Below are 26,823 nucleotides of genomic sequence, written 5' to 3'. Positions count from 1 at the left end.
GATTAGTTTAATGCTGGGTTTCTGAAGTTTCCATTTATTTTATTACCTCGTGTCATTAGTGTCAGGTGGACAAAAGTTTGCTCAAAAAACGCATTGCGTGAAGTTATTGAAAACTCTAACGAATGATTAAATGTAGCTGGGAAACTGGGCATTAGAGATTTATTTATAAAAGCTGTTACAAAAGTTATAACAAAATAGTGGTCATGTTCATGGTTCCTACACTAGGCTCAAGGCCCGTCTTGTAGGTTCCGGTGTGTTCCTTGGAGATCCCGGAACTTTCGTCGATGTCACTAGAGGATGGCTACCGAGAGGGTTATAGTAGGTGAAATCCTTCATAACCCTGCCTTCCCCCCAGAAGGCAGGGTATCTTTTGAAGATTCCCCCCGACACCAAAAAAAAAGGCCCGTTTTGTAGACAGGGTTCTTTCGTCTTAGTGCTAGTTATTTAAGATATATAAAGTAATATAAATCTCAAGTACAATAAAATCTTGAGGGCCAGTCCCACCAAATTGTAAATTGTCTGATAATAATCCAACGTGTAATATATGTGTTGGAAATGTCGGATTTTGTTCCCTTATCAGCCAGTGGTAGGACAGGCCCTCTTTTGGGGCTGGATTTAAATTAGGTTATTTGTAAAGGATTGAAAAGTTTTATTTAGAGGTTAAGTTACCTCTCCTCTGCTGAGAGTTTATGTTTCTGCAACTGTAGACCAGAGCGTAGTTGGAGTAGTCAGTGTCCAAGATCCAGTATTCAGATGATTGTGGTGCTGTACACAGAAAACAATAATTATTCATCAACCAAATGTTACGCAGCAGTGTTATTTAATGAAATTATTCATTTGTTTCTGTGTTGATTCTTAATCGCGCACGAGTTCACTTTTGTTTTTCATTGATTTGATATTTTTAATCAGACAAACGAGCGTTCAACCACCTGAATACGCCGAAAAAGCCAAGCAATCGCTGCCTAAAGAGATCTGCAATTGCAAATGCATTGCACCCTTAAGCGGGGGATAAGGAGACGCACATAAAAAAGATATATCCCCTACTTTAGCGTTACCTCCACTGTCAAAACCACTTTATCTCCCCATCCTTCCTTTATTAGGAAAGTGCGGGAAGGGAATAGGTTTAAAATTAGGTCTCCAACATATACAGACTGTACGCGGAATTGCTTCCACTTCACGCCTGTTTGTGTGGTCGTTGTATTTCACCGAGCGAGCAGACCAATTGTATGTAGAATGGCTCTACCATAATTTATTTATTTGTTTTATTCTTTTTGGACAATTGTTGTGTGTTCGTTTTCATGTTAGTTCTGTGATATAATTACCATTAGGGAATGTGACAAGTAATTTTCCACTGCCGTCAGTAGTGGCTAGAACTGCAACGCCGTTTTCTGTTTGCAGTTGTTGGTTCACGACTTGAGTGTTTATGACGTCCACAGTCAAGTTGGGAGTCAACATGTAGTTAGCTTCGTTACAAGTTCCAGCTTGGAAATCTGATTGGTATGTTTCGATCATACGCCATCTGCCTTGGTACTGGAAATATATCAAATTGATTTGAGTGTAAGTATTTCTTTAGATGCAAATTACAATTGTAATAATATCTTGTGTTCTTTGGTTTATTTTGATTACAAAGTGAACATATTTATTTATTTATTTAATTCTTTGTGCCCAACAATTACTAAACATATATTTAAACTATGATAATACAAAATTTGTTCAAGGGCGGCCTTGTTGACATAAGCAACTCTACAGGCAACGTAGTTATGTAAGAAATTACTAAGAAATGTTAAAGAAGTAGATATTGGATAAATTTATATTTGAGTAGCTTTTGCTCGCAAAAAAACAAATAACCTATGTTATTCACAGATAAATTACCTTTCTAATGGTGAAAGATTTTTTAGAATCGGATCAGTAGTTTTTGAGTTATTTCAACACATAAAAATCCCAAAAATAGAAATCTTTATGACATATGTATAGATTATCTGTATTTGTAGTTCAACAAACTTAGATTTCGAGTACAAACTGTTTAGACTACTACCAACTTACTCTGACTGGATCGAAGTTTTGCACAACTGGAATGGTCTGATCGCACTGTCCTGGGAACACTACGGGGTCGTTGGGGCCGAGGTCTGGCAGATAGAAGCAGGCACGGTCTGACTGGTCGATGTTCTCATAGTACCTGTTGTCCAAGACTTCGATGTTGGCTATCGCTGTGTTAATAGCTGTGTTTGAAGCCGCTGACAATGTCTTACTCCTGCTGAGTTTCCAGCTGTAGACTGAAATACATTTAAATCAATACAGCGTAAAAAAGAACAGTTATCATATTTTTGATTTAAGAAAACCAAAGACATTAAAAATAATAGAGGAGGCAGAGATCACACTTCACTTGAATAATTTTTCACTATTACGTCCTCAAAACATGTCAATACTATAATAAATAAATGACTATAATAAGGTGTCACTAAATAATATTAAGGGCATGTCCCATTACTAGCTGATAGAAGCTCAGATAGCTTAAAAATGACGTCACTTTCAGATAAGGGAACTAAATCCGATATTCCATCACACATTTTACACGTTGAATTGTTATCAGACTATTAGCAATTTGGTGGGACATGTCCTTAAATGTTTACATTTTTTTTATGACACTGTTTAATTTTTTTTTTGACATAAAATGGACCTTTCTTTAATTTCATATAATGTTTTTGACACGTCTATACACGGACACGAATTGGCACTAAACTTGACAACTAACATGGTACGTTTCAAAGAAGTTACCGGTGAAAAAATGTTGTTCATTATGTCTATGTATTTCTTAAATGCCTTTGAATAAAACTTACTTGCTCTGAAGTCAGAATCTCGGTTGACACAGCTGTAGGCTACAGCATAATTATCATAATCCGTACTTAACACCCAAAAGGGTATTTCGATTGCTGAAACAAAACAAAGATCAATAAATTTAAAATATGATATTTTCATAAACTTAACCGAGGGAAATTATTGATACTCTTTGAACGAGTAAGTAACTGGCAACTAATAATTTTCAGTACTGGCTGAATGTACAACGGAAGATCGTTACCGTGATCTGCTTTCGAAATTGAATTCTACAAACCGCTTGTCACTCCGACAAAAAATTATTAAATAACTTTTGGTAAGGAAACTCTACAGCATCTCGAATATTAACTATTACAGAGTCTTGATTTCTCAAACCACACACATTATGGACTGAAATGTTTAGCAAACTTACTTTGAGTGCCTTCTCTAAGCGTGATTAACAATCTGCCGCTACCGTCAGTTGAGGTAACAGAAACAACGCTGCTGGTAGTTCTCAATGTTTCATTGAGGACGTTGAACGATTGAAGGTTCAAAGTCGCGGTGGTCGCAGTCGTGTACTGATGGTTGACGCATTGACCGGTTTGTTGGTCTTTCGGATACGCTTCAATTTCATACCAAGTCCCAGTGAACTGGAAAAAAAGTTTATAGGTCGTGTTGTAAATCTTAATTAGAGAAAACTGAATCTTAACATAGTATAAGAAGTATATTCTTAACGGCAGTTCTCTATAGTATATTTACTAGCTTTCGCCCGAGATTCCGTCCGAGTGGAATAAAAAAAAAGTAAGTAGCCCATTTGTTCTTTCAGACTATCCTCTACATCTATGCCAAATTTCATCGAGATCCGGTCAGGGTACAAACTCTAACAAACATCCATCCATCTAAACTTTTGCATTTATAATATTAGTAAGATGTAAGATTGGAAAGGTTGCAATTGCATGTTCAAAATACAGAATCAAATTAAATATAATATAGACAAAAAAACCAGAACAAACAGATGACAATCGTACAGAGCTCAGAAGAAAAACATTTTTTTTTAAATGAATATTAACGTTGAATGAAAAAATTTCACGAGATTTAAAATTAACATGGTAATAATAATTATTGAAATACTTACTTGAGTGAGATTGAAGCTGGGGACTGCTTGTATATTGGTATCACATTGTCCAGGGAAGATGACAGGTACGCCTGGTTCTGGTTCAGGATAGTAGAAGCAACCTGCCCTGCTTTGGTCAACGTCGTTAAAGTAACGGTTATCGAGAACGTTGACGGAATTGATGACGTTTTTAATAGCAGTGTTCGCGGCTGCTGATAACTGCTTGGTGCGACTGAGCTTCCAGCTACCGACTGTGATATAGAAAATATTGTTAATCATATTAATATTATAAATGCGAAAGTTTAAATGGATGTTTGTTAGAGTTTGTAGCCTGAACGGATCTTGATGAAATTTGGCATAGATGTAGAGGATAGTCTGAACACAGGCACTATGGTTTTTTTAATTCCACGCTGACATAGTCGCTGGCAAAAGCTAGGTAATGAACTAATCTAGTGAGTGCAAAATTCAGCACATATTTCAAATGAATCCTCACTGTGACTAAATAAATCATAAATTAATGAGCAGTTACTCGCGACGTCGTCTGCATGAAATTACAACAATGATCAAAAAATATAGTCTATGTTACTGAATGATAAGGTAGCTTTTAAATGGTGAAAGATTTTTTGACATCGACCCAGTAGTTTTTGAGTTATTCCAATACATAGAAAAATACAAATCTTTATATTAGTATATATAATAAAACTCACCACTACGACGATCTTCGGCAATATTCGTGCACGAATAGACCAAAGCGTAAGAAGAATAATCCGTACTCAATACCCAGTAATCAGTTGATGTCGTCACTGAAATAAAGAAACAAAATTAATAAAAATCCTCAAATAGTTCTCCTTAATTACATCAATATTAAGTATTCAAATGAATAATGCTCTATTAGATTATCATCATCATCATCACCAGCTCACTATACGTCCCCACCGAAGGGCTCGGAGCCCTATTAAGTGGTGACTAGGCCATAGTCATCCACGCTGGCCAATTGCGGGTTGACTTCACACATATCTTTGTTATATTAGCTTATAGAGGTCCAATACTAGATTTTTAGTTATGCAACTAAACAGTTGAGGCTGCGAAACAACTATCGCACAACTATTGTGCGATACTTTAGTCAAAGGTATGCGCGTTCTTACCAACGATCTTATATCGGTGTGTTATTTTATTAAAATACTTACGATTCGTTCCAGCGATGGGGAAGCTGACTATAACTTTAGCGCTGTTCTGAGGGTCAGGGACGAGAGTCGCTACTCCCCTGATCGTGTCCAAAGTTTGGTTCACGACTTGTGTGTTGAAGACATCGACGACGCCACCATTGAGAGTATACAAAGCATTGCTGCATGTCCCGAATTGGAAGACAGTAGGATACGAAGAAATGTCGTGCCATAATCCCAAATACTGAAAGCATAAATTACTTGTATGGTATACGTAGAACCTGCTATAGATTTGATCAATTGTTATATACTCGTACACTCAAGAGCAATTTAGGTCACTTAAAAAATTATAAATCACGTAAACTAAGAATGCTACATTATTGAACAGCTTTAAAACTTTTTAGTTTCTCTCTCTCACAGAAAGAGAACGAAACGAATGAAAAACGTATAAGAAATTTGGTGTACAGCATACTAAAATATTGTTGTAAAAAATGTCATGTTTTTTATTTTTGTATCATGGCGAGATCAGCAGTTTTTAAATTAGTTAATTTTTAATGAATAATATGAAGTGATTATAAATATTATTAATTTAAGGGGTATAACATTTTATCAAGCATTGTTTTAGTTCACAAGATTTTCAGCTCTTTCTACTGACACAGATTAAATGCTCTCGAGTGTATACTCTGTGTAAGGGTTCTGCTATTTACAATAAAGAACATGAACAGTCGGATTTATTTTCATTAATCTTGTTTATTACCTGTGCAAGATTGAAATTGGTCACCACCGGTATATTAGGGTCACATTGACCTCGGAATGTAACGGGTGTGTTTGGCGCAGGTTCTGGATAGTAGAAGCAAGCGGCGTCTGTTTGCTGAATAGTTTGGTAATACCGACTATTTAACACATTGACTCTATCCACGACCTGATTGATGCTGTTAGTAGCACTGGCTGATAACTGTCTAGTCCTACTGAGCTTCCAACTCCATACTGAAAATAATGGGGTCCAATAAAATGCTTGTATATCTGAGTTAAAGTTATGAGTAGCCGTTGCTCTAGATTTCATGTAAAATTATATAACTAATAAAAAATAGCCTATAATACTCTCAGTTAAATTACCTTTCTAATGGTGAAAGAATTTTAAAAATTGTCCCAGTAGTTTTTACGATAGTCAAATATATACAATAGGTGATGCTCCCGTCTTCATTCGCGTCAAATTAAAAAAAAATAGTAAAAACATATCCTATGTTACTCAGTGTTAACGTAGCTTTCTAATGGTGTAATAATTTTTGGAATCTTCCCAGTAGTCTTTGAGTTATTTCAATACATACAAAAAAAAATCTTTAACATTAGTACGGACAGTTGTTCCCTACTTCGTCCTTGTGAAATTGCATAATACAGCCAATGGTACTCAGTGATAACGTAGCTTGAAGTGAAATAATTTTTGAAATTGTCCCAGTAGTTTTTGAGTTATTTCAATACATATAAAAATACAAATGTTTAATATTAGTTTTACTTGACATACCTCGTCGTTGTTGGTTGTTAAGGTTACGACAGCTATACACTAAAGCGTAGTTATCGTAGTCGGTAGCCAGGACCCAGTATTCTGAAGGTGCTGGTGCTAAACAAAAATAAATTAGAAACTGTTAATATCAAATACATGTACATTTAGTAATTAGTTTTTTTTTTATAATAAAGGGGGGCAAACGAGCGGCGAGAACACCGAGGTGGTCAACGACGCCCATGGACATCCGCAACACCAGAGGAACTACAGATGCGTTGCCGGCCTTTGAGAATGATAGGCTCGCTTCATGAAGACCCTAAGTTAGTTAATTAGTTAAATGCTTTATGAGTTTGGGTATATTTTAGTAGTTAATTTAGGATTCTATAAACCTAATTCAAACTAGTTGTTGCCCGTGACTTCGTCCGCGTGAAAAAAAGATCAATAAAAAAAATATAGCCTATGTTACTCAATGATAACGTAGCTTTTTAATGGCAAAAGATTTTGGAAATGGCACATTAGTTTTTGAGTTGTTTTAATACATACAAAAATCCAAATCCCAATTTATAATATTCGTATTGATCCAGATTCTATTAAAAGTGATTTTTTTTGCAATTCTTTACATCTTTCAGGCTCTAAGGTACACGTTTAAGGAGTGATTTATTACCATTAGGGAAGGTGACAAGTAATTTCGCACTGCCATCAGTTGTAGCCAATACTGCAGATCCAGTGACAACTTCCAGGTTCTGGTTGACAACTTGTGTGTTGGTGACATCAACTGTTGCGTTTGCCAGCAAACGGTAATTCGCTTCATTACAAGTACCCGCTTGGAAATCTGATTCGTAACTCTCGATCATACGCCAAGTTCCCATGTACTGGAAAAGGCGAAAACCAAATAAAGGCATTGGAGACAAAAGATCTACTATTTCTCTGTTTCCTTAGTATTTAGATTATATCAGGCGTGTTAAGAATGTACACCTTTGACTAAACTATCGCACAACTGTTGTGCGATTCAAAGGTGTGCGCGATATCTAAAGTAGAGCGTTTTGCAAACTTTTATATTTGCAATCTTTAGTATCTTTAACAATACATTATTTGATACTAGCTTTAGCCCGCGACTCCGTATGCGTGGAATAAAATAAAATAAAGTAGCCTATGTGTTCTCCCAGACTATCCTCTACATCTGTTCCAAATTTCATAGAAATCTGTTCAGCCGTTTAGGCTAAAAACTCTAACAAAAATCCATCTATCTAAACTTTCGCATTTATAATACGAGTATAATATTAGTATGATAGAAAAATTACAATGTATTCTAATTAAATTGACTACTTACTCTAACTGGATTGAAGTTCTGCACAACGTTTATATTAGGGTCACACTCTCCAGGTAAAATAACAGGTTGTCCAGACGGAATGTCAGGTAAGTAGAAGCAAGCGTCATTAGATTGGTCGATAGTCTCATAATATCTGTCGTCTAACACTTGGATGTTGGCTATAGCGTTGTTGATCGCTGTATTAGCAGCAGTAGATAATTGTTTAGTTCTGCTTAACTTCCAGCTGTAAACTGAAAAAAAAATGAAAAAACGTTTATTAAACCACAAAGATTGTACAAAACAAATAACTTTGACAATACCTTAAAATTATACATGACAGGAAGTTAAAAAAAAGTTGTTATCTTAAGTTATTCTGGTTAATCTGGTGATGGCCACACAATACCTGTATCGTGGCCACCGGTTAACTGTGACCTGTATATAAACATTTCTTGAAATATGTTACAGAGAAATACTAGGTAAATAATTGCAAATTTTACCTGCTCTATAATCTGATCCTCGGTTGACGCAGCTGTAGGCCAAAGCGTAGTTAGAGTAGTCGGTGCTCAGCACCCAGAAGGGTATCACAATACCTGGATAAACAAAATAAATCATAGTGATTTTGATACTTAGAAGTCAACTTGGATCAGTGGTAGTCCGCTTTAACATCTTCGCACTTTATGGCTGGCTTGTCCATACAGAAGACAGACGTGAAGTGGAAGCAATTCCGTGTACAGTTTGATGAGTGTGCTGAAAACCTAATTAAAGTTCCTCCTCCTTTCCACCATTCTTATAACCAAAAGATAGGAAGGGAAAATAGATTTGATGGTGGAGAAGACGCATAGGAAGGGGCATCTTCTTCATGTGCGTCTCCTTCCCTGTCGATTAAGGGCAACGCATTTGTAATTGCGGATATCTATTGGCAGCACTTCGCCATTTTGGCGGTTTCAGGTAGCCGCGAACTCATTTGTCCATATATAAAAAAGAGTTTTATACATATTGCTTTGAATTACTTACCATCAGTTAGAGTAATCAACAGTCTTCCACTATTATCCACAGAGTTGATAGTGACCACGCCGTTAGAGGTTCTTAATGTTTCATTGAGAACGTTAGATGAGACTAGATTCAGGCTGTTTGCTGTAGGATTGAATGTGTACTGATGATTGACGCATTGACCTGTTTGTTGGTCTTTTGGATACGCTTCGATTTCATTCCAAACACCTTGGAACTGTAAAAAATAATATTAGTTAAATACTTTTGCAAATAAGCATCAGAGTGTATCACAGTAAAACAATTATTCTTACTCGGACAAATCTGTTTCAATATTTCAATAGATTTTACTGTGTCTAAAAAGTTTTTAGTGAAACTGTTAGTTACCAAGTTCAGATTGAAGTTGGGAACAGCTGCGATGGTGGTGTCGCACTGGCCTGGGAATATGACTGGCATGCCTGGTTCAGGTTCAGGGTAATAGAAGCAGCCAGCTGCGCTCTGATCTCTGGCTTGATAGTAACGTTGGTCCAACACGGGTATAGTATTGATTACTGAGTTTATAGCATTCGTAGCCTGAGTTGTTAGTTGTTTAGTTCTGCTAAGCTTCCAACTGGACACTGGAAAATTTAAAATTTTATGATCTGGATTTTTAAATGTTTTAACACGTTGCGAAACCAACTCTAAAACACCTGGTGTGTATCCATTATAGTGCGAATAAGAATGTTATATATGACTAGCTTTCGTCTGCGACTCCGTTCGCGCGGAATAAATAAAAACAAAAGTGAGTAGCCTATGTGTTCTTCCAGACCATCCTCTACATCTATACCAAATTTCATCGAAATCCGTTTAGCTGTTGTTGTTTGCTGCTGACCCAGGTGTTCAGGTGAAAAATGGTAGAATAGAACAATCTCTGCCGATTTATAATAATAAGTAATATCTTGCTTGCTTCATTATGTAGGGAGTTATTTTTTTAATTATTTCTTTTTAAAACATCAGTAGAGATGTAAATACCTTGTGATGTTTCTTCGTCAATATTCGTACAGCTGTATACTAAAGCGTACGAAGAGTAGTCAGTTGATAAGACCCAGTAGTCGGTTGTGATAGTAACTGTAATAAATATAACGGTTAATTGGAAACATTCAAAACTACGGAGAGCTACGAAGCAGGAAACATTTTTTATTTTAAACAATCTTTCTGATTCTTTTCTTTTTTTAATAAAGAGAATTTAGCAGATTTTTGATATTTAAGTAATTTTTCTTTTACCATTCCAACTAAGATCTAGGCTTGGGATAGGTTTTGGTTTACAATAGTCGAGGCGGGATTCGAACCCTAGACCACGTAATCGTAAATCTGTACCTAACCATTAGGCTATTGGCGCTTATCAGTACATCATAATCATCACCAGCTCACAATTAAGTACCCACCGAGGGGCTCAAAGCCTACCCTAAGTAAGGGGTGACTAAGCCATAGTCAACCATGCTGGCCCAGTGCGGGTTGGTTGACTTCACACATATCTTTGAATTTCTTCACCGATATGTGCAGGTTGCATCACGATGTTTTCCTTCACCGTAAGAACGTCGGGTAAATTATGTACATATGAAAATTCGAAAAATCGAAAATCACATTGGTACATGGCGGGTTTCGAACCCAAGACCTGTAGATTACAAGTCAAGTGCTTAAACCCAGTGGCTCAGTAGCCACCGACGCTCTTCAGTACGCTTATCAGTAGATATCATCAATCAAATTATACTTACAATTAGTTCCAACAATAGGAAAGGTAACGAGTAGTTTCGCACTTCCGTCAGTAGAGTCTCTTAAAACTGCTTCACCTCTGATCGTATCTAATGTTTGGTTTATAACTTGAGAATTAAACACGTCAACAGCTCCTGCTCCTAAATCGTAGAAGGCATTCGGACAAGATCCATCTTGGAATGGTGTAGGGTAAGATTCGATATCGTGCCATAAAAGCAAATACTGAAAAGAAATTTTATTTTGTTTAATTCATGTTCAAACAGAACCGATAAGAGTTAGCAGATAAAAAGGTAAAAGCTGTCTTCATTCTTTAATACACATAATAATAACTAGGTTGTTAATAAACAAAAGGAAAAATGTTAAATCTTATCTAATAATATAAATACGAAAAAGATGGATTGATGTTTGTTAGAGTTTGTAGCATAAACGGATGAACTGATATCTATTAAATTTGTCATAGATGTAGAGGATAGTCTGTAAGAACACATAGGCTTTTTAACTTTTTTTTAATTCCACGTGGGTGAAGTTGCGGCCAAAAGCTTGTTGACTTATAATGTTAAATGAAGACAGCATAAAAAAGGATCATTTTTAGAAATGTAAGGAAGAGTTTTAATTATAAATGAATTAGTAAGGTTAAGAGCAATAGAGAGTAAATAATATATTACCCTAGCTACGTCAAAGCCAGTGACCACTCTTATATTAGGATCACACTGTCCTCTGAAAACAACAGGATTGTTGCTGGGCACTGGATAGTAGAAGCAACCGGAATCTGATTGGTCGATGATTTCGAAGAAACGGTTGTTGAGGACGTCCACGGTGTTAATAACTCTATTGATGTTGTTAACCGCTGCTGGTGTTAAATTCCTGGTACGACTGAGTTTCCAGCCAAAAACTGAAAAAAGGTAACTTTTTTTAGCGGTTACAATAAGACATATACCCGAGGCGTAGTGTAAAGTTTAGATATTTATTATTCATGCAATAATTTTTTTTATAAAATTGTACACTAAACAGTGTTACAAAATATAAGTATTTAATATTTCATCATCCACTTGCCCTTATCCCTTATGGAGGGTCGGCACAGTATGTGCTGCTCTTCCATACATCTCTATCAGCCGTCATATCTGAATCCACTCCTTAAGCATATCCTCTTTCACACAATCCATCCATACTTTCTTCGGTCTTCCTCTTCCTTTGAAGCCATCCACATTCATTCTTAACACTTTCAGGTTTATGTCCCCATCGTCTCGTCACATAACATGTCCATACCACGCTAACCTTTTGCTTCTCAATTTTAATATTTAATGACACTATTGGCAATTAATTCGTGGTTTTAAGGAACTAATAATAGATGGTTTTAGTGATGATTACATGAAAAATGCTTCAAGTAAAGTGTCATCTATGCCTCCTATATATTTTTAAATATCTTTAAAAGACGGTATTATAATGGTTTTAATTATGAATTTGATTGCTTTGTTCAAATGTAAAAGGGGAATTTTACCTCTTTGTTGTTGATTGTTGATATTCCTACAGCTGTAGACTAGGGCGTAAGAATCGTAGTCAGTATCTAAAACCCAGTATTCCGCTGGCGCTGGTGCTGTAACAAAAATGGGACAAACATGTAAGCGTTTTTTATTTTTTTTTACTGATATCCACTGTAACTTGACCTTCCACATGGTTAATAACTAGCTGTTACTGGTTACTTCGTCCTCGTGAATATAAATATTAAAAAAAATTATGTTACTCACTGATAAATTACCTTTCTAACGGTGAAAGAATTTTAAAAATTGTCCCAGTAGTTTTAGAGTTATTTCAATACATACAAAAACACAAAACTTTCCCCTTTATAATATTAGTACATACTAGCTATTGGTCACGACTTCGCTCGCGTGAATTTAAAAAATAATTTAAAATACAGCCTATGTTACTCACTGATAACGTAGCTTTTTAATGGTGAGAGATTTGAAATCGGCTCAGAATTTGAGTTATTTCAATACATACAAAAATACAAATATTTCCTCTTTATATTATTATTACCCGTTGCTCGAGACTTCGCCCGCGTGTATTTAAAAAAAATATAGTTTAACTCAGTGACGTCGTAACTTGTTAATGGTGAGAGATTTTAAATAGGCCTAGCTTTTGAGTTATTTCAATACATACAAAAATACAAATCTTTTCTCTTTATAGTGTAGATCAAATACTTACTTCCAGGGAAGTTGACCAGTAGTTTAGCGCTACCATCAGTAGTCGCGAGAGTCGCGGTGCCATTTATTGTGTCCAGTTGTTGGTTAATAACTTGTGTGTTGTAAACATCTACTATGTTATTATTCAATGTGTAAGTAGCATCGTGGCAAGTGCCCGTTTGTTGCTCCGTGAAATAACTTTCTATCAGACGCCAACGTCCTAAGTACTGAAAATGAAATTACGTTATTAAGCAAAAAATGCTGCGTATTTTAAAGGACCGATTTATAGGTATTGTAAGTTGTGTAGTCTTTTTTTTAATATAAGGTGGCAAACAAGCAAGCGGTCATCTGATTTGCCAAAATGGCGAAGCAACCGCTGCTTATAGACATTCGCAATGACGGATGCTTTGCCTACCCTTCATCAACGGAGGAGACGCACATAAAGAGGACGTTTCTCCTCCGTTAAATCTACGTTCCTTTTCCCATCTCTTTCTTATAAGAAACTACTAAATGAAGTGGGGACTAAATTCTAATGTAATAAATACACAAACAGCATTATTATTTATTTATCACACATCTTTAAATTTCTTCACCGATATTCATGCTGATGATTTTCTTTACGTAACAATTAAGGGTAAATTGTATACATTTAAAGTTTTAATAATCGAAAAAAAAACATTAGTACATGAGATTCAAACCGAAAACCTGGCAACACGTCAAGTTAAACCCCTGAGCTACCGATTGCACACAATTGTAAAAAAAATATACACTATACGTCTTGTTCTGTTTACCTAACTAAATTTACTTAACTAGTTAAATATCAAGAATTTTTATACTTATTATTTACTTTTCTATTTTCAGAGCCATCTATTATTATTTTTAAATAAAGTATTACTTTTCCTTCAAATTCCAATTAGTGGCTGTGTAGTATCCACGAGAGTGATATTGGTCAATTTAGGTAAACGGAACAAGTCAATACAAAAGGGAAGGGAGAATCCCGAAGTAATACTTACACGAGCAACGTCGAAGTTTTGCACGACGGGTATATTTTGGTTACATTGTCCCGGTAATACAACAGGCTGTCCTAATGGTATATCGGGTAGATAGAAACAGGCGCTATCAGATTGATCGATGTTCTGGTAGTAGCGATTATCAAGTACAACATTGTTAGCCATTACTGTAGTAATCGCTGTGTTCGCTGCTGCGGATAGCTGCTTTGAACGACTTAGCTTCCAACTGAAAACTGTTAGAGGAAAGTCTTTAGAAAAGTTCTCTAAACTGGTTTGCTTTAATGATTATATTCTGTCGTCCGCGTGAAATTAAAAAACAAAAGTGAGTCTGTTTTCTTCCAGAATATCCCTAACATCTATACCAAATTTCTTCAAAATCTATTCAGTAGTTTAGGCTACAAACTCTAACAGACATCTATTTAAACTTTCGCATTTATAATATTAGTGAGATAATAAGATTCGATTCCGTTAAATTAGTAGTCATTTCATTTGGAAAGATGGGATTTAGAATTGTCATATTTGTGGTCCATTCTCACTTCTAATGAGTCATACTAAACGATAATGTGGTATAAAAATTGTGAAAGTATTTATTAAAGTGAGGTAGTTTTTGAGTTTATTAGTTACTAAAAAAAACTTTCCTGCTTATAATATTAGTACAGATAATTATGCTTACCCTTTCTGAAGTCGGTTCCATCATTAATACAGCTGTAGGCCAACGCGAAATCATTATAATTTATGCTTAGAATCCAGAATGGAATAACGATTTCTGCAAACAAATAAATTTCAAAAATTGTAGAACATAACATTCAAAATTAGATCTGATTATTAATTCTTTTCTAAAACCGCTAGATGGCGCTGATTCGATAACAAAAAATAAGTTTAGCATAGTATTGCGTCGGCGTGGAATCAAAAACAAAACAGAAGTATGTCTATGTGTTCTTTCAGACTATCCTCTACGTTTATGCCTTTCAATGAGATCCGTTCAGCTATTAAGGATACAAATTCTAACAAACATCCACCTAAACTTTCGCATTTATAATATAAAACACTATCCTGGCTTTCCCGTCTACGGACGAAACCAGGATTGTGTTTAAGGTGGCCGACATTTGTTCAAGAAACAAGTTAGAGAAGTCAGTTTTGTTAGTTTTAGATTAATTAAATAAATAATAAAAAAATAATCAGTAAAAAGATACTTATGCGTACCTCCAGAGTTTGTTTGCATTCTCAAAGTTAATCTGCCGCTTGAATCTGTCGATTCAAACGCCAGAACTGAATTTGTAAGTCCGAGGAATTGATCAGTGACACTTGATGATACCAAGTTCAATGTATTCCCTGTACCAGTGCTGTATGTGTGGTACACGCACTGACCAGTCTGTTGTTCTTTAGGGTACGCTTCCACTTCGTACCATATACCTTGGAACTAAAAGACATTGGATCTATTAGCCTATATCAAGGAAAAATATTTAAATAAAACGGCAGAACAGGACAAGAATTTATAGTAAGAATGCTGGCAATCAATAAATTAAAAATAATTAATATCCAACCTCTTTGTTTGAAAGATTAAGAAGTAAGTGGAAAATATAGTTGGGAAGCTTTGTGGCCAAAGAGATTCAAATATAGAGAAGGCATACTTGACACTTCACTTGAAACAATTTTCACATAATCATCACTAACTATTGATAGATCCTCAAAACCATATTTAAATTTAATTAATTGTATTTTAAATTGCCATAAGGTGTCTTTAGGAATATTTAAATGTTTATATGTTTTATAACTAAAGATGGAGCTTATTATAATTTTGTAAATTATTTTATTACATGTCAAAACACAAGAGATGGCACTAAACTTGACAACTGATATAGTACCTTTCAGGGAAAGTACCGGTGGAAAAGTTTGTATTAAAGTGTCTGCTTGTGGCTTTTTTTGAAAATTTTTTTTCAAAATCAAATTTTTTTTCAGAATTTGCTGGAAAACATATCGATTTTATATCTATGTCAAACTAATGTCTTTTTAATTATTTTATTCGTTATTCACCTGTTGCATAGAAAATCCTGTCACGACAGGTACATTTAGATCACATTGTCCCGGGAAACGGACAGGCACGTTGGTCTGCGGCTCGGGGTAATAGAAACAGCCCGCGGCCGACTGATCTTTGGCCACGAAATATCTTTGATCCAAAACTTGGACGTTATTTACAACAGTGTTTATAGCAATATTGGCGGCTGCGGTTAGTTGTTTTGATCTGCTCAATTTCCAAGCGTATACTGAAAATATAGAATTAATATTAAACTAATTGTCGTCTCCGACTTCGTTCGCGTGGAAAAACTAATCGAATCTTACCTTGTCTTCGATCGTTACCCATATTTGTGCAAGAGTACACTAACGAATAGCTGGAATAATCCGTATCTAAAACCCAGTAGTCGGTTGAGGTTGTGACTGTAACATAAATATTAATATTTAGTAAACGTTTCATTCTAAAAATAACAATTAAAATATTTAGATTTCAATTTGTGAAATAGATGGCGTTGTTAACAAAACCATAACATGTTAATGAGGTATAATTGACAATTCACTTGAACATTTTTTACATAATCTCACTAACTCTTTCTATTAATAGACCCTCAAAACCATATATTAAAAATAAAGCACCAGTGAAATTTGTTCATTGCCACGTCTGCGTTTGTTGAATATCTTTGGAATAATACAACTGTTCCAAACAATCGGTCATAACCGATTTCAGCTACTTTAATAATTCGTTAGTGTTAGTTCGAAAACTTTTTTATACATTTAATATAAAGTGGCAAACGAGCAAGCGGCCACCTGAATCCACCGAAATGGAAAGCGACCGCTGCACATAAACATCCGCAATTGCAGATGCGTTGCCTACCCTTCATTGACTGTGCGTCAAATCCACTTTTCATTGCCATCATTACCTCTTAATAAAGGGTGGTAAGGGAAAGAGACTAAAATTAGGCCTCCGGCACCACACAAATCAGACGAAACGCGGAATCGCTCCCACTTCACGCCTGTTTTCTGTGTGGTCGTGGTATTACACCGGGCGAGCCGGCCCATTCGTGCGAAGATGTTAAAGTGGGCTCTACCACTGTTCCATGTGTATCTCACAGTACCATGACATAACTTCATGAAATGCGATTACGAACTAACTTGAGTTTTACTCCGTTGAAACTTACTCTAACATAACACTAAAATTAAGTAGGTGAATACAAATGGTAACTTCAGAAACATATATCAATGCTAACTTACGATTGGTGCCGGCGATTGGGAATGAAACTGTGAGTTTAGCTGTCCCGTCAGTCGAGGCAAGAACAGCGACACCCTCCATAGTGTCCAATGTCTCGTTGATCACTTGAGTATTGAACACTCGCACTATTCCTCCAGTCAGAGTGTACAGAGCATTGTTACAGGATCCAGTTTGAAATACCGATGGATAAGATTCTATATCATGCCATAAACCCATGTACTGGAAGTAATAAATTATTATAAATAAAGAAAGGGCAGTAAAAAAAAACAAAAGTAAGTAGCCTATATGTTCTTCCAGACTATCCTCTATATTCCAAACATCGTGATCCGTTCAGCAGTTTAAGCTACAAACTCTAACCTCTATCCATGCATCTAAACTTTCGCATTCATAATTAGTAGGATTTGAAGCACTAAAGTAATAAAAAGTTGAGAAAGCATTGGAGAACATCAATAAATTCCTTTAGTTATGCTTTTTAAGAGCAGTCATGGTAACATTTATAACATGGAAACGGGTGTTTAAAAATAGTTACATTCTTGAAACCATTTGAAAGCAGTTTGTACTTACTCTATCGGGTTGGAAGTTAGGCATGGCTGGTATACTCATGTCACATTGTCCAGGGAACACAACAGGCTCGTTCGCAACTGGTTCAGGGAAATAAAAGCATCCCGCATCGGATTGGTCCGTCTGTTGGTAGAATCTAGTGTTCAAGTCCACTTCAGATCTAATCAATTCGTTAACCGCTTGTTGTGACACCCCTGATAATTGTCTTTGCCTGCTAAGGATCCAACTCCGCACTAAAATAAAAAAAATGATTTAGTTATTTTAAAACATTATCAAAGTAAATAGAAGAATGTGCATACTGTTCCTTCAATTAAATTTAAATTTATTTAGTTTTATTGTTTAAAAAATAGGGATGCGTTTAAAACAATTTGATACCTCTTCTTCGATTATTATCAAGGTTGACACAGTTATAGGACACGGCATAGTTGACATAGTCAGTCGCCAACACCCAGAGTTCTGCTGTTGAAAAAACTGTAAATAAAGAAAAGTAAAATTAAAAACTTGACATCCTTATCTGTGTTTAAAATCTATACTAATAGAATAACGAGGAAAGATTTGTATTCGTAGTTATTGAAATAACTCAAAAACTACTGGGTCGATTTTAAAAATTCTTTCACCATTCATCATATTCTCCCTTGCCTTATCCTACTCCCGTAGGCTCGGCGCACCGGGTTTTCGTCCTCCAAAGCACTCTATCATCCGTCATCTCAGTCATCATTCCCTTCTTGATCATGTCACCTTTCACGCAATACATCCATCTCTTTCTAGGTCTACCTCTACCGGTGTCCCCCTCCACATTCATAACTAACGTCCGTCTTGTTACATGCGATTCATCCCTTCTCATAACATGCCCATACCATTCCTTTTACTCCTTATTTTAATTCTTTCACCATTAGAAAGGTAATTTATCTGTGAGTAAAATAGCTTATGTTTCTACAATTCTTATTTCAGCGAACAGATAGTAGTTATGTATATCTGTGTCAAATTTCATCGAGATCGGACGAGCCACTCCGAAGTTACGTCCATTTTTAATATTAGTAAAATAGTGATTTCTATGCTTAATTTTCTAAGTTGATTCACGATACTTTGCTATTATTAAATTTTAGCGTTACATAACCGATTTATTCTAAGTTTTAATAACCTTGCAATCATGTTACTGTGTCTTGTAATATAATCTTATATTATGTAAATATTTTAGCCCACCTTAGGTGACTCCGATATCAAGAAATTAGTCAATAGAATATGAATCCTATGCCAAAGTTAGAAAAGCCATTCTAGAATGCAATCTGTATAAAACGTACTAATCAGTCTTCTCGTTTGATAAGTTAGAAACACTTGGAGTTTAAAATATACTTATGTAAAAAAACAACATCCGTAGATTATCAACTTAGTGTCGGAGCATACAAAGATATGGATGACCCCGTCAAAAATGTTTTTGAAGATATAATTTTATTTACTCAATAAGAGTTTCTAATATGAATTTTGAGAGCAAACATCGGTTTCGAGCAAGCGTTGGTGGATTAAGGGTTAAGTACTCGATTTGTAATCTACAGATTTTACGATGAAAGAAAACATCTTCATGTATGCATATCAAATTCAAAAGATATGTTTAAAGTCAACCCGCACTGGACCAGTGTGACTAGGGCCTAGGTCTATAACTTAGGGAGTCCTTCAGTGTGGACATATAGTGAAGATTTTTTATGAAAATTAAGTGACTTTGTATCTTCAATAAGAAAATAATTGTTTACCTTTGTAAAACTTTGAATTGAAAAAGGCAAAATGCCATCGCAAAAATGACAACGAAGGCCTTTGACATTGGACACATCTTACCATAAACTGGAATTTTTCTTTTTATACTACGACCAGACACTCCAATATTATTATACTAGCTGTTCCGGTGCGGCTTCATCCGCATGAAATTATGAAATTTTTATTTTATTCTTTACTTCTGTCAAATTATTAATAGCAAATGTTAAAATGACATGACATGACAAACCTTAGCAATTTTTCTTCCTTGATGTTGGCAGCAACTTATGGTCTCTTTCCCACATTAGGGCTTTAATCCAAAATATTTACCACCTAAGTTTATGGGCGTGTAAACATATAGCCTAAAGCGTGACGTAAGTGTTCGGTATAGATAGCACGGGTTCGCCACATTCGGTGGCGAACATAATTTTGTATTTCGCGCCCCGGGTTTAGTGCGGGTAAGCGCGCTTATTTTATTTTTCTCGCACGGGCGGGTAGAAGAATAAACCCTCTCCACTACGGACGGGTGCGGGGCCTGCGGAGAGGGGTGCGACAAAAAGGTCGGAATCGAGCAGCCAAGCGGAACGGTCGCGAACACTTGTGCGGATTAAAGTTGCTTTTTTTATAACGCGGAGACACAACAGGTGTGTCGATTTCGGTAGCGAACGGGGTCGCTAAATTCGGTTTCGCGCTCGAAATTGCTGATACATCTTCAGGCAGAATCGCTGGGCCTATAGACTTGACTGAACCAGACTGACTCGATTGACATTGACTGAGACAAGGCACCTGCAGGAGGTGACGCAAATTCATCGAGCTGGTGAGTACCATTTTCCCCATTACGTTTACAATATTATGCCCTCCGGTGCAATCGTAGTTCAAGGGTAGGTTGTGCCGCGGGACCCGAACCCGTTTGTACGGCACAGTAAGTGTAGGGCTTTTATTAAAAAAGGTATTAATCAAAAATATGCTGTAATTGCTGACATCTTAGGCAACAAAGAAATGTATGTTTACGCTTTATTATAATAGTATAGATATAGATTAAGGTATATATAGACTTAGTTGAGTCATATCGTTGCATTGATATCTGCTATAAATGTTATCCATACAATACATGATTATTGTATTAAACACACCTTCCTTAATTGTTTAAAGTTGCCGACACTATATAATAATGTAGAATTAAGTACAAACGATAACTACAGCTGAATTGTTTATGTAACGCTTAGGGCCTGTCCCACGAAATTATAAATTGGATAATAATCCAACGTGTAAAATAAAAGATTTTACACGTTGTGTACAATGTGATGGAAATATAAGATTTTGGTTCCCTTATCTGACAGTGACGTCATTTTTAAGCTATCTGAGCCTCTATCAGCCAGTAGTGGGACAGGCCCTTAAACAAGTTTGTGGTCTTCTATTGATCTAATTTTTAACGACGTGCCTAGACCTAGACCTCTATTAACCGTAGTTTTTGAGTAATTTCAATACATACAAATCTATCCTCTTTGTAATATCACTAGCTGTTGCTCGCGACTTTGTCCGAGTGAATATAAAAACAACGTATGTTACTCGCTGACAACGTAGCTTTCTAATGGTGTAAGAATTTAAAATCGGCCCGTAGTTTTTGACTTATTTCAATACATACAAAAATACAAATCTCTTTTCTTTATAACGTCACTAGCTGTTGCTCGCGACTTCGTAAGCGTGAAATCAAAAAGTAATAAATAAGCATATGTTACTGACAACTTAGCTTTTTAACGGTGAAAGATATTTTGAAATCAGCGCAGTAGTTTTTGAGTTATAATACACATAAAAATACAAATGTTTCCTCTTTACAATATTAGTATTGAAGAATAGATTTCTTCTAAAAACATACCGTTTGGTGCTACTTCTAAGTTGACAATTAATTTAGCGGATCCATCAGTACTGCTAACAGCTGCTCTGCCGCTGATTGTCTCTAATCTTTGATTAACCACTTGACTGTTAAGTACGATGACTCCGCCGTCTGATAACGTGTATTCCGCTCGGTTGCAAGATCCACTTTCGTTTTCTGTGTAATATCTCGATATTTGATGCCATACTCCACCGAACTGAAATTTTAATTATAGTTAAAAAATATAACAAACAAGATGTCGTATGCAAACTTCGTTAGTAAGGAATTTAAATAAATGCTCGTCTGTAACATTCCCGCTTTCAACCTTCTTAACGCTTGCGAACAAACTTATAATCCCGCGTGATTTTTTTTTAAATCTCTCTGTGTAAGCCAAATTCGACCCAACAGTTAAGAAGATTGGACAAGATTCAATTTATTTCTTTGTCAAATTAAAATCTTTCTACATAATTAGAATTAGGGCGGGGAGGGAGGGTACACCTTTGACTATCAAACAACTGTCCAGTCTCGCTTTGATTCCTATTAGTTTAAATGGAGGTTCGCACACTACTCGATTTTTAGTTGTGCAACTAAACAGTTGAATTAACTGCGGAACAAATGACAATCGCACATCAGTTGTGCGCGTGTGCGATTGTCATTTGTTTCACCTTTGTAGCTTCGGTAATAAGACAATAAATGTGTCAATTACATTATTGAATAAAAACTAATTTAATGAGTGAAATTACACTCGTATCATATTACAACGAGACGTCGTATGCAGTCATTGATCTGAATTATCTATTTACATATAATTTTATTAAAAACAGTATTAAAGTAAACACATTTCGATAGAAAAATAGAGACTTTTTCTGATAATGGAATGTTGAGTTAATTCCCAATCAATTGCGTCCGTAGTAAAGAGGTAAAAAACCTCTTTTTGCCCAAATCTGAAAATACTACACTTACCCTGGCAGCGTTGAAGTTGGTAACGACACTCATATTAGTGTTACATTGTCCAGGAAGTATCACTGATTGGTTGTCAGGGATATCTGGTAGGATGTAACAGGCGTTATCTGAATGTTCAATTCTTCGTAAGGCTGATGTGTCGATGCCAAGAAGGTTGCTTATGGTTGTGTTAACGAGAGCTTCCATCATCTCGGTGGGATATGAAGTCGCTCGTCCCAACTGCCAAAGGTACACTGGAAGGCAGTTTACAGTGGAACGGTTTATTATATTAGGATTAAATGAAGCCAGTTAACTTTCCTATATAACATTGCGAGTAGATGGAATAGTCTCTTAGCTCTTATAGCTTTGAAAACTACAATTTTACAAGACCCTGGTTCATGTTTATTTATTGACTAGCTGTTCCCGTGCTGCTTCATCCGCATGAAATTATAAAAACTTTATTTTACTGTTTACATTTGTCAAATTCTCAATTGCAAGTGACAAAATACCTTTTACCTTACTATAGCAATCTTGCTTCCTTGATTGTTGGCAGCAAGTTATGGTCTCTTTCCCACATTAAGGTTTTTATTCAAAATATTTACTCTCTAAGTTTAATGGCGTGAAAATGTAAAGCCTAAAGCGTGACGAAAGTGTAGGGCTTTTTACTAAAGAAAGAATTATCCAAAAATATGCTGTAATTACTGACATCTAAGGCAACAAAGAAGTGTGTGTTTACGCTTTATTATATTAGTATAAAATATAGTATTGATCGAGAAGATACCAGGATTCGTCTTTTTTTATGTTTTATATCAGTTTGTTATTGTGTTACTCCATTTTCCTTTTTTTTAAAATAGAATTGATAATAATTTAATATCTTACCGCTTCGCTGTACATTTCCAATGTTTTGACAGGCATATCCAACAGCGAAGTTATCATAGTCCGTAGTTAATATCCAGAAATCGACAGCTGTAAATAAAAGGGTAATTTAATTTTTAAGTCAGTTTGCCCATTAACTTGAACTAAAACGGCAAGATCGATTTTAAACAGTGAGGTCAAATTTGATTAACATTTATGTTTCATTTTTCTTTTTAATTGTCTATTAATGGACAGGTTTAGGATTTAGAAAAGGTTAATTTTATCCAGTCTTTAGGCGTATTAAGTAAGTTATCCGATTGTCTATACTAATACTATGAAGAGGAAAGATTTGTATTATTGAATGTATTGAAATAACTCAAAAACTACTGGGTCTATATTAAAAATTCTTTCACGATTAGAAAGCTACGTTATCGCCGAGTAATATAGGGTATATTTTTTTAATTTTAGACAGACGGAGTCTCTAGCTTGTTTATAATAATTTGTATACTTACGATTCTGCACGCCATTCAGGTTGAGCGTGTATTTCGCTGTACCCTGTTCAATTGATGCTGTGCCGGTTATTTCTTCGTAGAAATTGTTATTAACAGCTGTATTTCTTATATTGATAACATTATTGTTCTGTGTCAATTCGAGAACTGCACAGTCGCCATTTTGTAGATTATTATCAGCTCTAGCGATTCCATGCCACGTGCCGAGGAACTACAAAAATAAGAGTTAGAAATGAACTTAGATTTAGATACTAGGTTAGATTGACTGATATTCACAACTTCATCGTCGCTATAAAATATTTAGAACTACCCGAAACAAGATTTTTTTTTTGAGACTGAATGGCCACTGTTTGCCTTGAAGAGGCATTTACAGATTCACCGGGCTTGAGGTAGCCGAGCGCAGATGGCGCTTAGCCTAAACCTCGTTTATGAGTAACTGAGCTCGAGGGCTCCCTCAGCAGCCTCGGCATGAGCCGTTACTTCGTTATTATTACCGGATTGGGAGGCCACAGAGCGAAACAAGAGAATGTCCGAAATTCTTAGAAACATACAACTTTGAAGACACATTATAAGAAGCGGTATTTAAAATACGACTTTTGAAATTGTTTGAATATTTTATTATTAACAGTTACAATGCCATTTTTGATCCGAGATTTGGATATCACGAAAACAAGAAATGACATGAGTTAACTCCTAAAAACATTTGTTAATCTGAACTAAAACGGGATCAGTTTTTTAAATGACATTTAAGAATTAAAAAAAACTAGGGGTGAATCAAGATCCTTTTTCTTGTACCGTCGATATCTTATATGGTTAATTTCTAAACCTTCTAAATTAACTAATTCTAAAAAAAAAATCATCCATCTAAACTTTCGCATTAATATTTGTAAGTTTTATTAAAGTTATTAAGTTTATTGTTGATAACACAACATGGAAACATAATTTGAAACAATACGTTCCTCATTTGATTAAATTGAAATCAAGCCGTTATAAGATCTTATCCAGGTACCGGGTAACGATAACTTTTTTTATCTAGATACGAAAAAAACATTATTTTTATCACATACTAGGGCCTCACCTAGAATTTATCGTTGTAACGATGTCAAGGTTTAGGTATGCTAAAGTACTAAGAAATTAATTTTCAGATATATTAAAAATATATATATTTAAAGACTAAGTGACTCATTTGACTACTTTGTTAGTTTTTTAACTATTTTGATGTATTCTTGAAAGTTATTTAGTCTGTGCTATAAATGAATACCATTTATCTTTATTTAAAATAACAATATAAACTTTGTAATTGTAATCCAACACATTATTGAAATATTTGTGTCATGGTTTAAAATATCGGAATTCTACTTGTTATGTTAATAATCCGCATTGGCTCGACTACACGACAGCCATATTGGTATTGGCGAGCAGGGGAGTGTGGTTAAATGGAAAAATGGTGTTATTGGTCAGTTTATTCTGTACAAATTGAAAGAATACATAAAAGCATAACATGAATGTGGCTCCTATAACAATACTTTTTTATATGGTGGCACGAGCAACTCGCCGAAATACCGAAGCGACCATTGACCATTAACATCTCAAACAGGCGATGCATACCCTTACGTACGTAGTTAAAGATGGTATTATATCATGTTCTGCACCCTTGTTGTGGTGTATTGACCTACATGTAGTGTGTTGACTACGTGTATGGTAATGTCTACGGGTAGGGTAGGGACGAGAGTAGTGCTTGTCTCTAAAGGTAAGGTCTCTGGACTTAAATTAATCCTCTGACACACTCATCAGACGAAACACATTATTTATAATTTTACAAATACATTTCACATAAATTGTTTTAATTATATATCCTTGGCTATTTTACGAGGTTGATTCCCTGTATTAAAGGAGCCAATGGCTTTGTTTTGTATGTCGACATCTTTTGTATGTTTTATTGTAATCTCTAAAAGAGATTTAAAAGATGAGCGTTGAATAAGTTTTGATTTAAGATTTAATCTATTTTTGGTATCAGAAATGTTTTAAGTAAAGATAAAAGGAAACCGAATAATTAAATCTGATTTCAGAATGCGATAGTTCGTAGACGTTTATTATTTTATACATTTCATGAAAAGAATGAATAGACTGCAGTAATGGTCATTATTTATATAATATACAAACATATTTAAATTGATACATGAAATTTTCTAAATCGCGAGATTTTGTCTGATTTTCTAATATTCAGAATTTTTTTTTATCTACTTGACATTGTTTATGATTTATCCGAATCACAATATGCACTTCTAAAAAAATCCGTTACAAAACTTAGATGTTACACTAAATTTGATAATCTCCATTTAAAATGTCCCAAAACACACACATTAATAACAACTATCTCTAAAAATCACAAAGTAACTTACTCTTGAAGGATTAAAATTCGTCTGCAAAGCGATATTCGGATTACACTGTCCAAATTGTACCAACTGTGCACTGCTTAAACCTAAAATACTAAAAATTACTAATATTCTAGTAATCATATTGAGATCATAGCTGCCGATCACAACACAAACCCAACTAAGGAAATGGCGATATATTTTATAAATTATCACATTTATACGAAATCTTATCAATAGATTTATCTTCAATCAGTATTATGACCTAATCGAAATGAATTCATACGGCAAAAGAATGTGGGATTTACTATCTATCTAGATTTAATATGCGTTACTGCACATTGTTTACAATTAATACAAATGAGTGGCCTTTTATAATGCGTATGTCTGTATCTTCATCACCAGCTTATATGTCCTCACTGAGTTGCTCGGAGCCTACCTTAATAAGGGGTAACTAGACCATAGTCAACTGCTGGCTCACTGGGTTGGTTAACTTCACACATTTCTTTGAATTTCTTTGCTGATATGTACAGGCATCACGATGGTTTCCTTCACCGTAAGAACGCCGGGTAAACTGTACATATGAAATTCGAAAAAAAAATGAAAAGCACTTACATACATGACGTGATTCTAACTGAAGACCTGAAGGTTACAAGTCAAGTTTCCGTTAATGTGTTAACATCTTATGAACCATATATTCAGTCAGCAACAGGAATGTAAAACAATTGTTCTTTCTTAGACCGTCTTATTCCAGTAACCAAATTAATCCTTCATGTTTCAATATTGTCAGCACGCCTCAAGCCAATTTCGTAGCCGTTAGGGTAGAATAAACTTAATCAACCATTCAGGACAATTTGAATTGCCTGACTTTTC

The 26,823-nt window shown here is 35.2% G+C and overlaps 1 protein-coding gene across 1 annotated transcript in view; it reads right to left on the bottom strand.

Moving 5' to 3' along the window:
* LOC106101136 overlaps positions 1 to 26,134 on the bottom strand; it is a 44,204-nt gene extending 18,070 nt beyond the window's left edge. Inside the window, exons 1-33 of the mRNA XM_013280261.1 lie at positions 25,978 to 26,134; positions 23,579 to 23,786; positions 23,091 to 23,177; positions 22,233 to 22,465; positions 21,273 to 21,486; positions 18,026 to 18,121; positions 17,654 to 17,883; positions 17,092 to 17,308; positions 16,168 to 16,263; positions 15,862 to 16,091; positions 15,031 to 15,247; positions 14,501 to 14,593; positions 13,831 to 14,060; positions 12,840 to 13,044; positions 12,136 to 12,231; positions 11,303 to 11,529; positions 10,640 to 10,859; positions 9,897 to 9,992; positions 9,273 to 9,502; positions 8,913 to 9,123; positions 8,396 to 8,488; positions 7,920 to 8,149; positions 7,254 to 7,461; positions 6,611 to 6,706; positions 5,846 to 6,075; positions 5,113 to 5,332; positions 4,633 to 4,728; positions 3,947 to 4,176; positions 3,245 to 3,461; positions 2,838 to 2,930; positions 2,044 to 2,273; positions 1,323 to 1,530; positions 670 to 765 (exon numbers count right to left, since the gene is read on the bottom strand). Of these exons, the coding sequence (XP_013135715.1) occupies positions 670 to 765; positions 1,323 to 1,530; positions 2,044 to 2,273; positions 2,838 to 2,930; positions 3,245 to 3,461; positions 3,947 to 4,176; positions 4,633 to 4,728; positions 5,113 to 5,332; positions 5,846 to 6,075; positions 6,611 to 6,706; positions 7,254 to 7,461; positions 7,920 to 8,149; positions 8,396 to 8,488; positions 8,913 to 9,123; positions 9,273 to 9,502; positions 9,897 to 9,992; positions 10,640 to 10,859; positions 11,303 to 11,529; positions 12,136 to 12,231; positions 12,840 to 13,044; positions 13,831 to 14,060; positions 14,501 to 14,593; positions 15,031 to 15,247; positions 15,862 to 16,091; positions 16,168 to 16,263; positions 17,092 to 17,308; positions 17,654 to 17,883; positions 18,026 to 18,121; positions 21,273 to 21,486; positions 22,233 to 22,465; positions 23,091 to 23,177; positions 23,579 to 23,786; positions 25,978 to 26,094 (5,800 nt within the window). The 5' untranslated portion in view covers positions 26,095 to 26,134. The remainder of the gene's footprint in view (positions 1 to 669; positions 766 to 1,322; positions 1,531 to 2,043; positions 2,274 to 2,837; positions 2,931 to 3,244; positions 3,462 to 3,946; positions 4,177 to 4,632; positions 4,729 to 5,112; positions 5,333 to 5,845; positions 6,076 to 6,610; positions 6,707 to 7,253; positions 7,462 to 7,919; positions 8,150 to 8,395; positions 8,489 to 8,912; positions 9,124 to 9,272; positions 9,503 to 9,896; positions 9,993 to 10,639; positions 10,860 to 11,302; positions 11,530 to 12,135; positions 12,232 to 12,839; positions 13,045 to 13,830; positions 14,061 to 14,500; positions 14,594 to 15,030; positions 15,248 to 15,861; positions 16,092 to 16,167; positions 16,264 to 17,091; positions 17,309 to 17,653; positions 17,884 to 18,025; positions 18,122 to 21,272; positions 21,487 to 22,232; positions 22,466 to 23,090; positions 23,178 to 23,578; positions 23,787 to 25,977) is intronic.
* Between the last annotated feature and the right edge of the window lie 689 nt (positions 26,135 to 26,823).

The sequence above is a fragment of the Papilio polytes genome, unplaced genomic scaffold (genome assembly GCF_000836215.1).
Source record: "Papilio polytes unplaced genomic scaffold, Ppol_1.0 DF824024.1, whole genome shotgun sequence".
NCBI lineage: Eukaryota > Metazoa > Arthropoda > Insecta > Lepidoptera > Papilionidae > Papilio > Papilio polytes.
The sequence above is the reverse complement of the archived record's forward strand: the minus strand, read 5'-3'. Positions and strand labels throughout refer to the sequence as shown.